At 41.4% G+C, this 12,979-nt stretch overlaps 1 protein-coding gene across 2 annotated transcripts in view; it reads right to left on the reverse strand.

The window, feature by feature from the left end:
* CLMN (calmin) overlaps positions 1–12,979 on the reverse strand; it is a 558,733-nt gene that overhangs the window by 77,446 nt on the left and 468,308 nt on the right. For both annotated transcript variants that reach the window (XM_078660111.1, XM_078660112.1), the window contains exon 6: positions 9,871–10,061. In XM_078660111.1, coding sequence (XP_078516237.1) covers positions 9,871–10,061 — 191 coding nt within the window. The remainder of the gene's footprint in view (positions 1–9,870; positions 10,062–12,979) is intronic.

Below are 12,979 nucleotides of genomic sequence, written 5' to 3' on the forward strand. Positions count from 1 at the left end.
ATGGTCGCGGCCACCATCTTAGGTGAGCTGACGTGCTGTGCTCCTTTTGTAGAAATGTGCGCGTCTTCCACGACATATCCTTTTTGACGGCGGTTGCCGAAATCAGAACATTCCTGCTGCTAGAGTGCCGTTGGAGCCCCTTTGCAACTCTCCAGACGAAGCACTTTTCAAGTGAATGTGAGCGCCTTTACTTTAAGCGTGGCCACCATTTTATGGAACCTGGCGCACCACGCTCTCCATGCCGAACTGTGACTGTGCCTCTTCAACTTCTCTAGCTTTGGCGTGGTTTCCATACTGCCTCATAATATGTTTAATCTTACTGGCATAGCATGTTCTTGGCATCATTCTGACACTGTGTAAGTGCGGCAGATTGCTTGTCGCCTATGCATCGGCACAGTGGTTATCTCAAGTACTTCAAGAGACTTCTTTCATGGCTTATATGTCTACTTAGGAAATTCTCAACTGGATGGAAATTACATTCACCCACAGTTACTGTTGGCCCTGTAGTCTATGGCCTGTTGGTGCTCCTGTATGCTCTGCCTACTCTCTACACACGCCTTTACTTGGTCGTTCTCTATGCGGTGCCCTCAGACCTCTTCATATTCGCATTCCCGGCCTGGAGGTTTCCATTTTCCAACAGTCGGGGCTCCTCAGACCCCTCTCACCATGTCTGTGTCTACGCTCCTGCCTTCTATTGACTCTTACTCGACCAGCCGCTGATTTTAATCTCCATTGGCTTAAATGCTTTACTTCTTGATTGCAGTCGTGCCTGATGCCCCCACTGTTTCCTGCTCACATTAATATAGCCTCTGATTAGTATCTTGGACTTGGCATCAAGTGACTTTTCTCATCGTCAACAGGGCCTTTTTCTGTCTTCTGGGGCGTTCTCACGTTCCTTGGTGGCATTTTCTATTTTACTGCGCTGACTGAGTACAATGCGCGGTTGTTCTTCTCCAGTTTCTTCTTTATGGGACGACTCAAATCTATGTCGCGTCTACCCTCCAAAACGCCAACGAAGGTGGCCTTTTTGAAAAATTCTAAATTATTTTCTGCTCTTTCTAAATTGGAGGACTCTCTCGCCTCATCTGGCTCGGAAGCGGCCATGGAATCTTCTCAGCCAGCACCGGGGAAAACCACCGTTAAACGACCGAAAAAGGACCCCCCTTCGCCACTTAAGCAATCCACACCTGTCTCTATGGAACTTTTGCTGGAAGAGATAAGATCTTTTCGCCCTTTTCTAGGGGAAATCGGGACACTGCACCCTTTTATGTAAGAAACCAATGCCAAGCTTCAGATTCTTACGGACAATTGGTCACAAATCGAAACGAGAGTCTCCTCAGTTGAACAGTCCGTCGCATCAGTTCAGGAAACTCACACCACAGTTTCTCACTTAACCTCGCAGGTGGGCACCTTACAGAGGCAGGTGGAGAAATTGGAAAACAGAAGCAGGCGGAATAACCTTTGCATTTACGGCTTGGTGGAAGGTCTTGAGGGCCCGGACCCGCTTCCTTTCTTCAAATCTTTCCTCCCCAAATTGCTTCATTTGCCAGAAGGCTCGGCTCTTAACATCCAGGGTGCTCATCGTCTTGGCCGTCTACCTACTTCTGCGTCCATGTCACAGTGACCAAGAGGCGTCATTCTCTACTTTCTGGAGTATACTGACCTTTTGAAAGTTCTAGCAGCTGCTAAGGCTATTCCCAAATTAGCAGGGTCCAGCTCTTCTCTGTTCTTCGCTCAGGACTATGCCAAGACAACTGCGAATCGTAGGAAGGCTTTCCTGGGCATGAGAGATGTTCTTCGCTCCATGGGTGCTTGTTATGGCCTGTATCATCCTTGCCTGTTTAAAGTCACCTACAACAACAGAACGACCACTTATGAAGATCCGGTGCGACTGCAGAGCTTCATTAACGCACATAAGACCACCGCCATGGACGCCTCTGGACCTTCCTCCTCGTGTCCTGGCTGAGCTGGAATCTCGCTTGTCTTTATAATGTTCTCGTTTTTGGTCACAGTTTTTCTCCTATAGCGTCTCACTTGTTTGACTGTTACCTCCCTTACGTTACATTGTTATTGTTTGCTTCATGGTCTTTGTTTCACCGACGTTTGTAACCTGTTCTCGCTTCCCCCTCTTGGTCTCCACCTGAACCCTTCCTTGTCTGGTGATGTCTTCCTGGATCCTCGCCCAGCTGCGCTTGCTTGCGTTGCCTTACCTACGTGGTCCATCCCCCCCTCGTTTCCTTCTCGTCTTCTCTTTTTGTAGGTATGTTTCCTCTTTGTTTTTTTCCCCTTTCTTGTTTTTTTTTTACCCTTCCCCCCCTTGTTCCCGTTTCCTTGCTTCCACTGTAATGATAACTTCTTTTTTTCAGGTTGTAGTCATTTTTATGCCTTCTCGCTTCTCCATCTGATCCCTCTACAATTACTTTTAATTTTCACTTTCTTCTCTCTACCTGCATATTCTCTTATTCTCATTGCTCTCCTCTTCCTTTTTCCTTTCCTCACCTCCATTTTATATCTATCTTCTCTTTTATATCTATCTTCTTCCTCTTCATCCTTATTCATGGGTCTTTATTCTGACTATGCTTATGATGTATTTTATGGATTATTGTTTATAGTATGTCATTGAACATTGTATCGTGGAATGTTAAGGGTATTAACTCTCCAATTAAGCGTCAACGCATTCTGTCACACCTTGCCAAATTGAATGTTGATGTTGCGTTCCTCCAGGAAACCCATCTCTCCGAATCTGCAAAGCTTAAGAGAGGTTGGGTTGGTGAGGTTTTTTATTCACAAGGTGATGGTAAACGTAATGGTGTAGCAATTTTATGTCACAGATCCCTCCCTCTCACAATTCTTTCCCAAGAATCGGATACTAATGGCAGATGGACGCATGTCAGACTATCGCTTAGAGGTGTTCCAATCTCCCTCCTTAATGTCTATGCTCGCACCAATGGTGATCCTCTTTTTTGGGCTGCGTTTTCTCAACGTATCACCCAATTTATGGATGACCATTTTATCCTAGCTGGAGATTGCAATCATCCCCTAGATCCTTTAATTGATAGGAATTCTGATACCACTTATGTTCCCATTAAATCAGACAAACTCTTCACCCACGCCATCCCCCAACATAGGCTCGTCGATTCCTGGCGGCTATGTAATCCAACCCTACGGGAATTTACTTTTTATTCACCGTCCCACCGATCCCAGTCGCGGATTGACTATATTTTTGTTTCTCATACCCTCTCATACTCTTGCTCAAACACTCACCGCTGCTGAAATTGGTCCGATTTTGCTTTCGGATCACGCCCCTGTTGTAATTAGCGTTGACGTGCTCCCTAAGACTGATGGGCCCATGAGGTGGCGCTTTAATAATACTCTCCTTCTGGACCCCAAATTCACTGCTTCCTTCAATGCCTTTTTTGATGAATTCTTCCTGTTCAACGATACCCCTTCCCTCCCGAAACACACAGTTTGGGATGCTTTCAAGGCAGCAGCACGCAACTTTATTATTAGCTATGTAGCAAAGAAGCGTAGGACTGCTCGTCTATACACTAAAAATCTCCTCTGTGACATTAAGAGATTGGAACATGTCTACTTCACCTCACATTCAAAAGATAGTCTGACGGCTCTTGTCGCTGCCAAGATGAAATTTAATGAGAAGTCTACAGAAGATGCTTCCCTATATTTACTGAAGTCCAGTGCTAAGTTTTATGGTGGAAGAAACAAGGCTGGGAAAATTCTTGCCAATTATTTAAAGGTCAAGCACAACAGACTGAACTTTGAATCTATTTACGACACAAACTCTATTTTACAGCACAAGGACGCCGACATCCTTAATGAGTTCTCCCGCTTCTACAACAACCTATACACTTCTGAAACCCAACCCTCACTTGACTCCCTCACGCATTTCTTCTCTACTATCCAGAAGCCTGCACACTTTCCTCTTGATCTTTCCTTCTTAGAGCATGACATTTCGCAGAAGGAATTGATTACCGCACTCCAACGTCTCAAACTTAATAAAGCTCCTGGCCCAGATGGTTTAACCGTTGAATCTATCCCCACTTTCCCACCTTGTTAATCCCGAAATTGCATTCTCTTCTCAACACCTTTGTTGCTTTAGGTAACTCCTCAGGAACCTTCTCTGATGCACATATTTGTTTAATACCCAAAGAGGGAAAGGATGTGAAGTATTGCAAAAATTACAGACCTATTTCCCTTGTCAATATTGACTACAAACTCTTCACTAAGGCATTGGCGATAAGGTTGGACCATGTACTTCCTGACCTCTTAGGCGAAGAGCAGTCTGATTCTGTTAAGGGTCGCTACATCACTGATAATACCAGACTTTTATTCAACATATTGTCGAAGTCCTCTCACCTCCAGCATTCCCTTGCAGTGATTGCCCTAGATGCCGAGAAGGCGTTTGATAGGGTCGAATGGCCATATCTTTTCCACACTCTCGGATGGTTTGGCTTTGGCCCTAAATTTATCTCCCTGATCTCACTGTTGTACTCTCACCCACGGGCTGCGGTTTTTGCTAATGGTCAGATCTCCTCTTACTTTCACCTTGGTAGAGGTGTTCGCCAAGGATGTCCCCTTTCCCCTTTCCTTTTCAATCTCGCTTTAGAGCCCTTTTTGTCCAAGCTTCGTCAGAATCCCCACATACATGGCTTTCAGACTGCGGAATCTTCCATCAAACTTGCTGCCTACGCAGATGATGTTTTACTCTTCATTTCTAATCCCACAGACTCCATTCCCGCTTTCCTAGAGGACCTTAAACCTGACTTCAGTGCTTCCAATTTTGCCTGGAGTCCCTCTCATATTAAATATTTAGGTATGCACATCACCCCCCCCATCTCAGACACAATTTCCTTGTGTTTGACCAAATGTTCTCAGAAAATATCTGACCTTACAACTAGATGGCACCCTCTATATTTGTCTTGGTGGGGTCGTCTTGACACCATTAAGATGATGTTGTCCCCTATAATCCTGTACACTATCTCCAATATTCCTGTTTCTATCCCAGCCAAATTCTTTAAGAAAGTTAATTCGCTCCTATCCTCCTTCTTGTGGCATAACAAGAAACCCAGAATGTCCCTCGCTAGACTAATTTGCCCTGCCCTTGAAGGTGGAGTCAATTTTCCGGACTTTCCGGCCTATCACAAGGCCTTCTTATTACGCCAAGCTTCCTTTTGGTTCCAAGATCCCGACTCCCCCTGTCCATTGTGGTCTAAAGTTGAGCGCCTTTTCCTTTCCCCATTTTCCTTTGCTGAGTACATCTCTTTCTCACGTAAGCCCTCCTCGAACACCACTCCTATTCATAAATTTACTGTCAAGCTCCTTCTCTCCTCTAAATCTCCTCCCCCTACGACTATTGCTGACTTTCTCTCGTCTACCATTTGGCATAACAAGTATCTTTTAATTCACAATAGACCCTTTTACTGGAAATCCTGGAGGACCAGAGGATTGCTCTGGATTTCACAGTTGGTCTCACAATCTGCCTTTTCACCTTTTCACACTCTTTGTTCCTCCTTTGATCTACCCTCTTCCTTTGCTCCTAAATACCTTCTACTTAAATCAGCGGTCATGGAGATCTACACTCGGCTCCTGCAGACATCACCTCCTTCCACTTCTCCTGATCCTGCCCTCCGCCTTCACTCTCTCCTGCACACTACTCCTAATGCTTCCATTATCTACAAGCATCTTCATGCTCATACCTCTACTAGACCCAAGTCTAGGGTGGAGGTGCAGTGGGAACAGGACATTGCTATATCTTGGCCTATATCCCTGTGGGACAGGATATGGACAAAGATTCGGAAAACATCTAGAGCGGCGTCCTTGACACAATCCTTATTTTTCATCTACAACAGGTTGCTCCATACTCCCTTTACCCTTAACAAGCGGTTCTCCACTGTCTAAGACACTTGCTGGTCATGTTCCATACCTCACGCTACCCTGTTTCACATACTATTTCTTTGCAAACATGTTCATGATTTTTGGTTGCAGGTTTGGGCTCAAATTAATGTCATTTTCCATACATGTATTCCCTTGTCCCATACTCATCTTTTTCTAGGGAGCCTTTCTCCCTATTGGGAGGAGACCGATCTACATGTTCGCATCGTTGATTTGCTTTTGGCTGTTTCTTTCCAACAGATTACTATTAATTGGAAGACTTCTTCTGACATTTCTTTTAAAGCATGGTGGTACAATGTTTGCCATAATCATAGGCTTGATACTGCTTTTGTTTTTCCTGCCCAATTGGCAACCAAACGTGCAGACTTGTGGCTTCCTGTTACAATGTATTTGGATAATTGTGTAACTCGTTCTTTTTGCCCACCACCTGCTCAGCAGGAAGTCCCCAAACCCCCCTGATACCCTTTCCATTTCCTTTATTTTTATGCATGATTATCTGCTTTGTCCTCATTCGCACTTGCTTCTGATGTATACATATTGTACCCTTTATTTTTATTCTTCTTACCCATGATAAGTTTTTGTGCTACTTAATCTCTTGTAAGTATATCATGATTATTCTTTTTGTGTTTTCCCATTCCCCCTTCTTTTCCCTCATTTCTCTTGTTTTATTATGTATTGATACCGTATTTTATGATTAATAAAATTCTTCTTGAACTTAAAAAAAAAAAAAGATCTATATGGCAAAAGCTATTTCTGTAGCCATATATGGGGCAGGCGAGCAGGGTATGGCAAACATAGATGCCCTCCAAGACATTGAGGATAGCTTTCTGAAGAAAATCTGAACCCTTCCCAAAAGCTGTTCAAACATTAACTGTCGTACCATATATATCAGACTTTGTTTGTATAGCCCTGATCCTACTATGGCGCTCACTGGAAGGAAGGGAAACTGTTAACTTGACACAAAGTATTATGAGGGTCTGCTATGCGCATAAGGTCACCTGGGTATAAGATGTTAAAAACACTTTGAGTTCTATGGGCTTGCAGTCATTGTTTGTGAATACGGGTAATTGACTGATAATTTCTAAAATGCAAATAAAAGAATTTTCTTAACTAAGATCACTCGAGGGAGATTGGAAAACAATTGCAACAAATTTATGGTGTCACTATATCAGAAGGTTCCTATTATTACCTTTGATGTGAATTCCTACCTAAAGTTTGTAACACATCTTCGACACTGATTTATTTTAGTAAGGTTTCGATTAAACCTTATCCCATGCATGCTGGGTCACTCTACGGTAAATTTCTCTCCCCAAGCCTTGCCGGCCTGTCCGTGCGATGGAATATCTCCTCAATCAAACCTGCATATTATTTTTTTCTGTAAATTTTATGTGGTACCTTGTAAAAGATTTATTCTACCCCTCATGAGGAAATACAAATCTAGGCAATGTTGTCCAGCACTATATTTTTTACAAATGATGACCATTTTGTATACTATTTTTAGTGTATTACCTATGTCTTTCATTAATGAGTAGGAGAACTTAACCATAGGAATGAAATAATGGAATTTATGATTGTTATGGTGATGAACATTTGATATATGCATTTTCCCTCCCTTATGTCTATTTAATATACTTTTATGGTTTTAGTTTTTTAATTATATAATACATTACCAAGTGACTATTTTTTTAAATGTTCTATTGATGGTGCTTAGGTACATCCTTTATGAAACCCACTGAATGAATGAAATAATCAAAGAAAGAATGTTAGCTTTACCGAAGTCATAACTAGGGTAATAGGAGCACTTAGCGGACCCTTTATTGAGTTTTTTTCAATTCTTTTTTTCAGATTTTACAGTATTATTGACATAATGGAGTGGGGAGTGGCAAGACATGATACCGTCCTGTTATTAACTTTGTACTATGCACTGACACTTTTGGAAACAGACGATTTATATTGAACTGTACTTTTATGATCTATGTCCTTTTAGATCACATAAAGTGATTGATTGATTGATTGACTACTTCAGAAGAAGCTGAGGGAGAATGAAGCTGTTTTTTCACCCCATCATTCAGGTGCGAGGCAGCTTCTGCAGTGCGTCCTCTTTTGGTTGAAGGTGGCAGGGTAGTACCCATAGCCCTGTAACCTTCACAGGCAAGGCAATAACTGTTATTAATTACCTGTCAATTCTCATGCGCCCTCAGATAGGGCTTGGGCCTTTAGATGTGTAAAGGGTAATAAATGACCGGTCTGCCACCCTTTCCTATAGGCCTGCTACAAACATAGGGGAAAACTTCACAGGAAAGGTCTTCTTGAATGAGCTTTCCCTGGATAAGTCCCAACTGCTGGTTAGCCAAAAGGCCCTGAGATTCTAGCCGGGGCCAAGCCAGTGATTCTACTCCTGGAGCCATCAGAATAGCAGCGTAAATTCATGAAGCTTCACTAAACAGAAATGTAATTCCATTAAGAAGCAGAAGCCATAAGTTTGAATACCTAAGCAAGTCACGAATCTGTTGTTCTGTTGCAGTAGAAGGATGCTGTCTGCAGGAGAGTGAGTTTCCACACTTCACACAATCGTACTGTGGTGAATATTCGATTAGGCCATCGCATAATGAACTCCCAACTCTAATGTACCTCTGGGTACTTTATAAGGGCTTTAGTTCAAAACTTAACTGAGGTACAGGTGAAGGACTGATTTGACCAGGTGTTTGTCAGCATGTCTATGATTGGAGATTTTTGTCTCTACAGATGCCCTTGGTGGTCTTCCTTACATAACTTAGTGCACTTAAATGCTCGAGGTAGTGGGAGAATATTTTATTTAACTTTATTATTTTATTTTACAATTTCCAGTTTTTGTTTTTGTTTTGCGAGGGCCCAGCATAGGTTTTCGCGGGACTGTTGCTTGTTCAAAAACCAATAATTTAGATATTTATAGAGGCTTTTGGTCAGTGGTCTTCATCCGTTGCTATGTTAAATAGACAGTCACACTTTGCTCTCACAAGCACCGCATATGGCACTGGGCAAATGTTTCAGCTCACTTCAGCCCTTATCTCTTGTCTCTAGAGATTAAATTAGCGGTTCTCCTCACATAAATTAGTGCACTTCAGTGCTAGAGGTAGTAGGAGAATATTTTAATTCACTTTATTTTATTTTTTTACAATTTCTAGTTCTTTTTGTTTTTGCAAGGGCCTAACAGTTAATGCACAACAGTGCCGTGAAGCTGGCTTGTCCTGAGGTACGCACATACTTCGGTATTATTTTACCTTTCTAAATTGGCTGACTGCCATTTTGGCATGATAAAATGATAACATAGTACATGAAAAAGCCATTTTAAACCATTCACAGATGTCCGCCCCTGCATGCATGTCCGAGATGTGAGGGCAGCCATGTTCGAAAAGTTTTTCCTGTAAGTATAACAATAAAAACCGAATATGCCCACTAATATGGGTGCATGTATTGTATTGCATTGTAATTACATTTATTTCGCCTTTACTACCCCTGACAAGGCGTTATTTAGATTGAGAAGGATAGTGGAGGGATAGAAAAAGGAAAAGGTTTGCATTTATATGTACACAGTCTGGCAGACATCTTGGAATGGAGTCTCAAAAGTTTAACAATAATCATCAATAATCATTTAAAAAATGGACGTCCGTGTGTGCATTTGTGTGCACGCACATTTAGCCCCCTTGAATATTTTTCCATTTCTTTATCATTCTTTATAATTCTAAGGTGGGTGACATCCTTTCAATGAGTAGGTCACCTTCAAATGGTAAATAACGATAAAAGTATTTCGAACAAATTCCAATTTGGCCACCCACTCGTATGTGTATGCATGGACAAGCATTTTCAGTACTATTGAAATAATTTATTGTTGACTATTGGTTGCTCTTGTAATGTTGGTGAGTTGCTGATCTTAGTCCATTAACCAAGGTTTTGTCTGTAAATAAAATCTTTAATGCTTACTTTCTTGTTCTTTGTTGAACCCAATGCAAAAGGGCTCTAATTGCTTTTCTCTGGTCTTTTATAGTAAGAGACATGTTTCTTTCTGTGCTCGGAGTGCTTGGGTGAGATGTGTCAGAGTCCGTTCCACTGGGAAAAGATGACAAACTGGAAGACGAGGACATATGATTGAGGTTTCCAGTAAGTTCTTTGATCTGTAAGAGAGGGAAATATAAGGACACATTTAACTACAACTATGATACATAAGTGTCATTCACAATTAGCCACAAAGAAAAGTAAAGTAGGATCAGGGAAGCAAATGGGTAAATTTTGAAACACCCTTTACTACTGCTTCCTAGTATACTTACTACCAGCTGATAGGACGTGATGCTTTTCACTGATGTGTCTGCAAATTCCCATCATCCAGACATGTTTCTGCATAGTGGGGAGGAAGGGATTATGGAGAGTGTTGGGTGGGCCATGAAGAACACTAGGGATGTTGGCAGTGACCATGCCCTCACCTAGGTGTTGCCCTGAGCAAAGATCTAGCCAGTTTCCTTAGGAGTAGTCCTGTAAAATAATGTTGCCTATTCCATTTCGTGTTGCTATTATACGTAGGTGGTTTCAAAAGAGTTTCTGAGTGAAGTATGTATTCGCCAAATAACACCTTCAGATTTAGATCAGGTAAGACTTAAATTCACCTAAAGGCTATAATTCAGTTTGGTAAGCGAGGTCTGGTTCCACATTCTTTTTTTCTAACCAACATTATTGGCATTACCAACAATAAAGTGGCGTTTTCAGTAGAAAATGCAACATTTTAGATCATTCAAGTTTCTGGAGTACACAATTGTGTGCAGAAATGTTTACCAATGCGTAGTCATAGTATTAATACTCTGTCTAACCAATTTTCATCTAGTCAATGAACACCTCTACATTAATTGATTCGTTTGTTAACTGTACCTGCAACTGTGCCACCCTCAATATCTGTCCCTTTATTTAAGTTACTGTGTTACCCTCATATATTTCTCTTCATTTAAGGAACTGTGTCACCCTCAATATCTGTCCCTTTATTTAAGGAGCTGTGTCACTCTCAGTATCTGTCCCTTTATTTAAGGATCTTACCGATAAATGTTCCCTAGGGAGAGGGTGCAGCAGTACTATCTGGCGTGCTCTCTACAATGAAGCAACTGGAAAGCTTATTTGTTGATACAAAAGATCGAACTGATTTCTCATTAGATTAGAAACACTCTAAGATTGTTGCTCTGGACCCCCTCCCCCACCGCATCGGCGATTTATTCTAATCTTGGAGATACCTGCAAGCTGCACCACTGTAGTCTAAAGCTTCTGAATATTGCTTTTTGAAATCAGAAAAATTCATTCCTCTCCCACAATGACACAGCCCTCAGCTTTACTCAAACCTTAGCAATGTAGTGATGCTTCAGTACCTACTTGTTCTATTTTCCCTTAAGAGAAGCTCAGGTGTTTTTTATGGTCTTGAGGATCATCTCTGTAGAGGCCTGGTTCCAAAGAATCCAGCATTCCCCACAGTAGCACAGTATCAGGTGGGAGGGGGAACCTTAGTGAATGTATTTAGCTTGATCTGGTGGGTCATCTGGTCCTCTTTGTCATTCACAACTAAAAGAGTGATGTTCCCTCAATGGCCACAATATTTCAATACTGGTATAATTCCCATTCTTAGTATAATATAGGTGACAGATACACAACAATCATTTTTATTTTCTTCAAAAATATATAAAGCTTTTTATTTTCAATTTATCAGTGCTTTGATATTTTTTATATTTTTTCGTTATACTTTAATTCATAAGAGACATTTTACCACATATACATTTCATAAACATTTTCATGGTTCATACAATAGAAAAAACATAATATAACAATAACTATATACATAGAACAACAATTTACCCAAAATAAATATACCCCTGGTGGCATACAATCAATCACAGCATACCAACACAATCATACCCTCACTTCATTCAAAACCACAGCATCTGAAAAAAGGAAACTGAATCTTAATTGGCAGAACCATCACGCCAATTAGGAGGTCTCAAGGCTCAGTATGAGACCCCGCACTTGGTCGACGCGCGTTTCGGCGGCACAAGGCCACCTTCCTCAGGACCTCTTCCAGACAATCAAACCCAGATATCCAGGGGACCTAAAATATACAGGGTTTCCAGGTTTTGGAGATTCCCATACGTGGATATCTTAGTGTTCAAAACTTCACATCTGATCGCTCACCTTCTCAAGGGATGCACTATATTAGGACATCATTTTTAAATTGCTTTGCGTGGCATTACGTCTATATCGGCATCTTCGTAACTGCAACTGTGTATATTGCAGTCCGTCTTTTATTTTTAGTTCTCCTCCGCCGCTTGAGATTGATCTCCGGCATTTCATCAAATATCGCGAGAGTTGCGCGGTTCTTTAAGGACTTTAAAACATGGCCACTAGCTTTGTTTGCTGTTTGGAACTATAGCACTTAGTCGGAGAGCGTACTGGCCTGCATTTCGTGCAACATTGGAGTAAGTAGAACTTATCATAAGCGACGTGCCACCAGATAGATACGCACGTAATTGCTTTACCGCATTAATGCACTTTGCTGAGTTATTAGTGGTGTCCCCTGACTGTTGACACGTGCATATATTTTCTGTTTAAATGAATACAACGCGACCCGGGATTTCTCACTCTGTAATTAATGCACATGGACTAGTATGAGCGTTACGATCCCAGACGGAGTTTAGTACACTTTCCCCTTGGGTGAACACATAGATTACGGCATCATCGTTAGCCAGTTTGATTTATATGGGCTAGGTATCAGATTTTCGGGTATTCGAGTGATCTTATTTTATTTTAAATACATAGATATTGAGATATTGATTTTTTCACATCGTAGGTAATCCACGGATATAGGAAGTTATTATTTCCTGTATTAATTAAATACGCAACAGAACAACAGTAAGAAGCAACGTATGGAAGAGCAGGATACATTGATTTAATTAAAAGGTGGGTTTTCTGCTGTATAATGTTATGATATAAACGAGAGAGACCATAATCTATAAGGATAGTTTCCATCACTCCAAACAATGTTATATCTCGTTTCAGTTGAATACTT

Source organism: Lissotriton helveticus, chromosome 9, assembly GCF_964261635.1.
Source record: "Lissotriton helveticus chromosome 9, aLisHel1.1, whole genome shotgun sequence".
NCBI classification, from domain to species: Eukaryota; Metazoa; Chordata; class Amphibia; order Caudata; family Salamandridae; genus Lissotriton; species Lissotriton helveticus.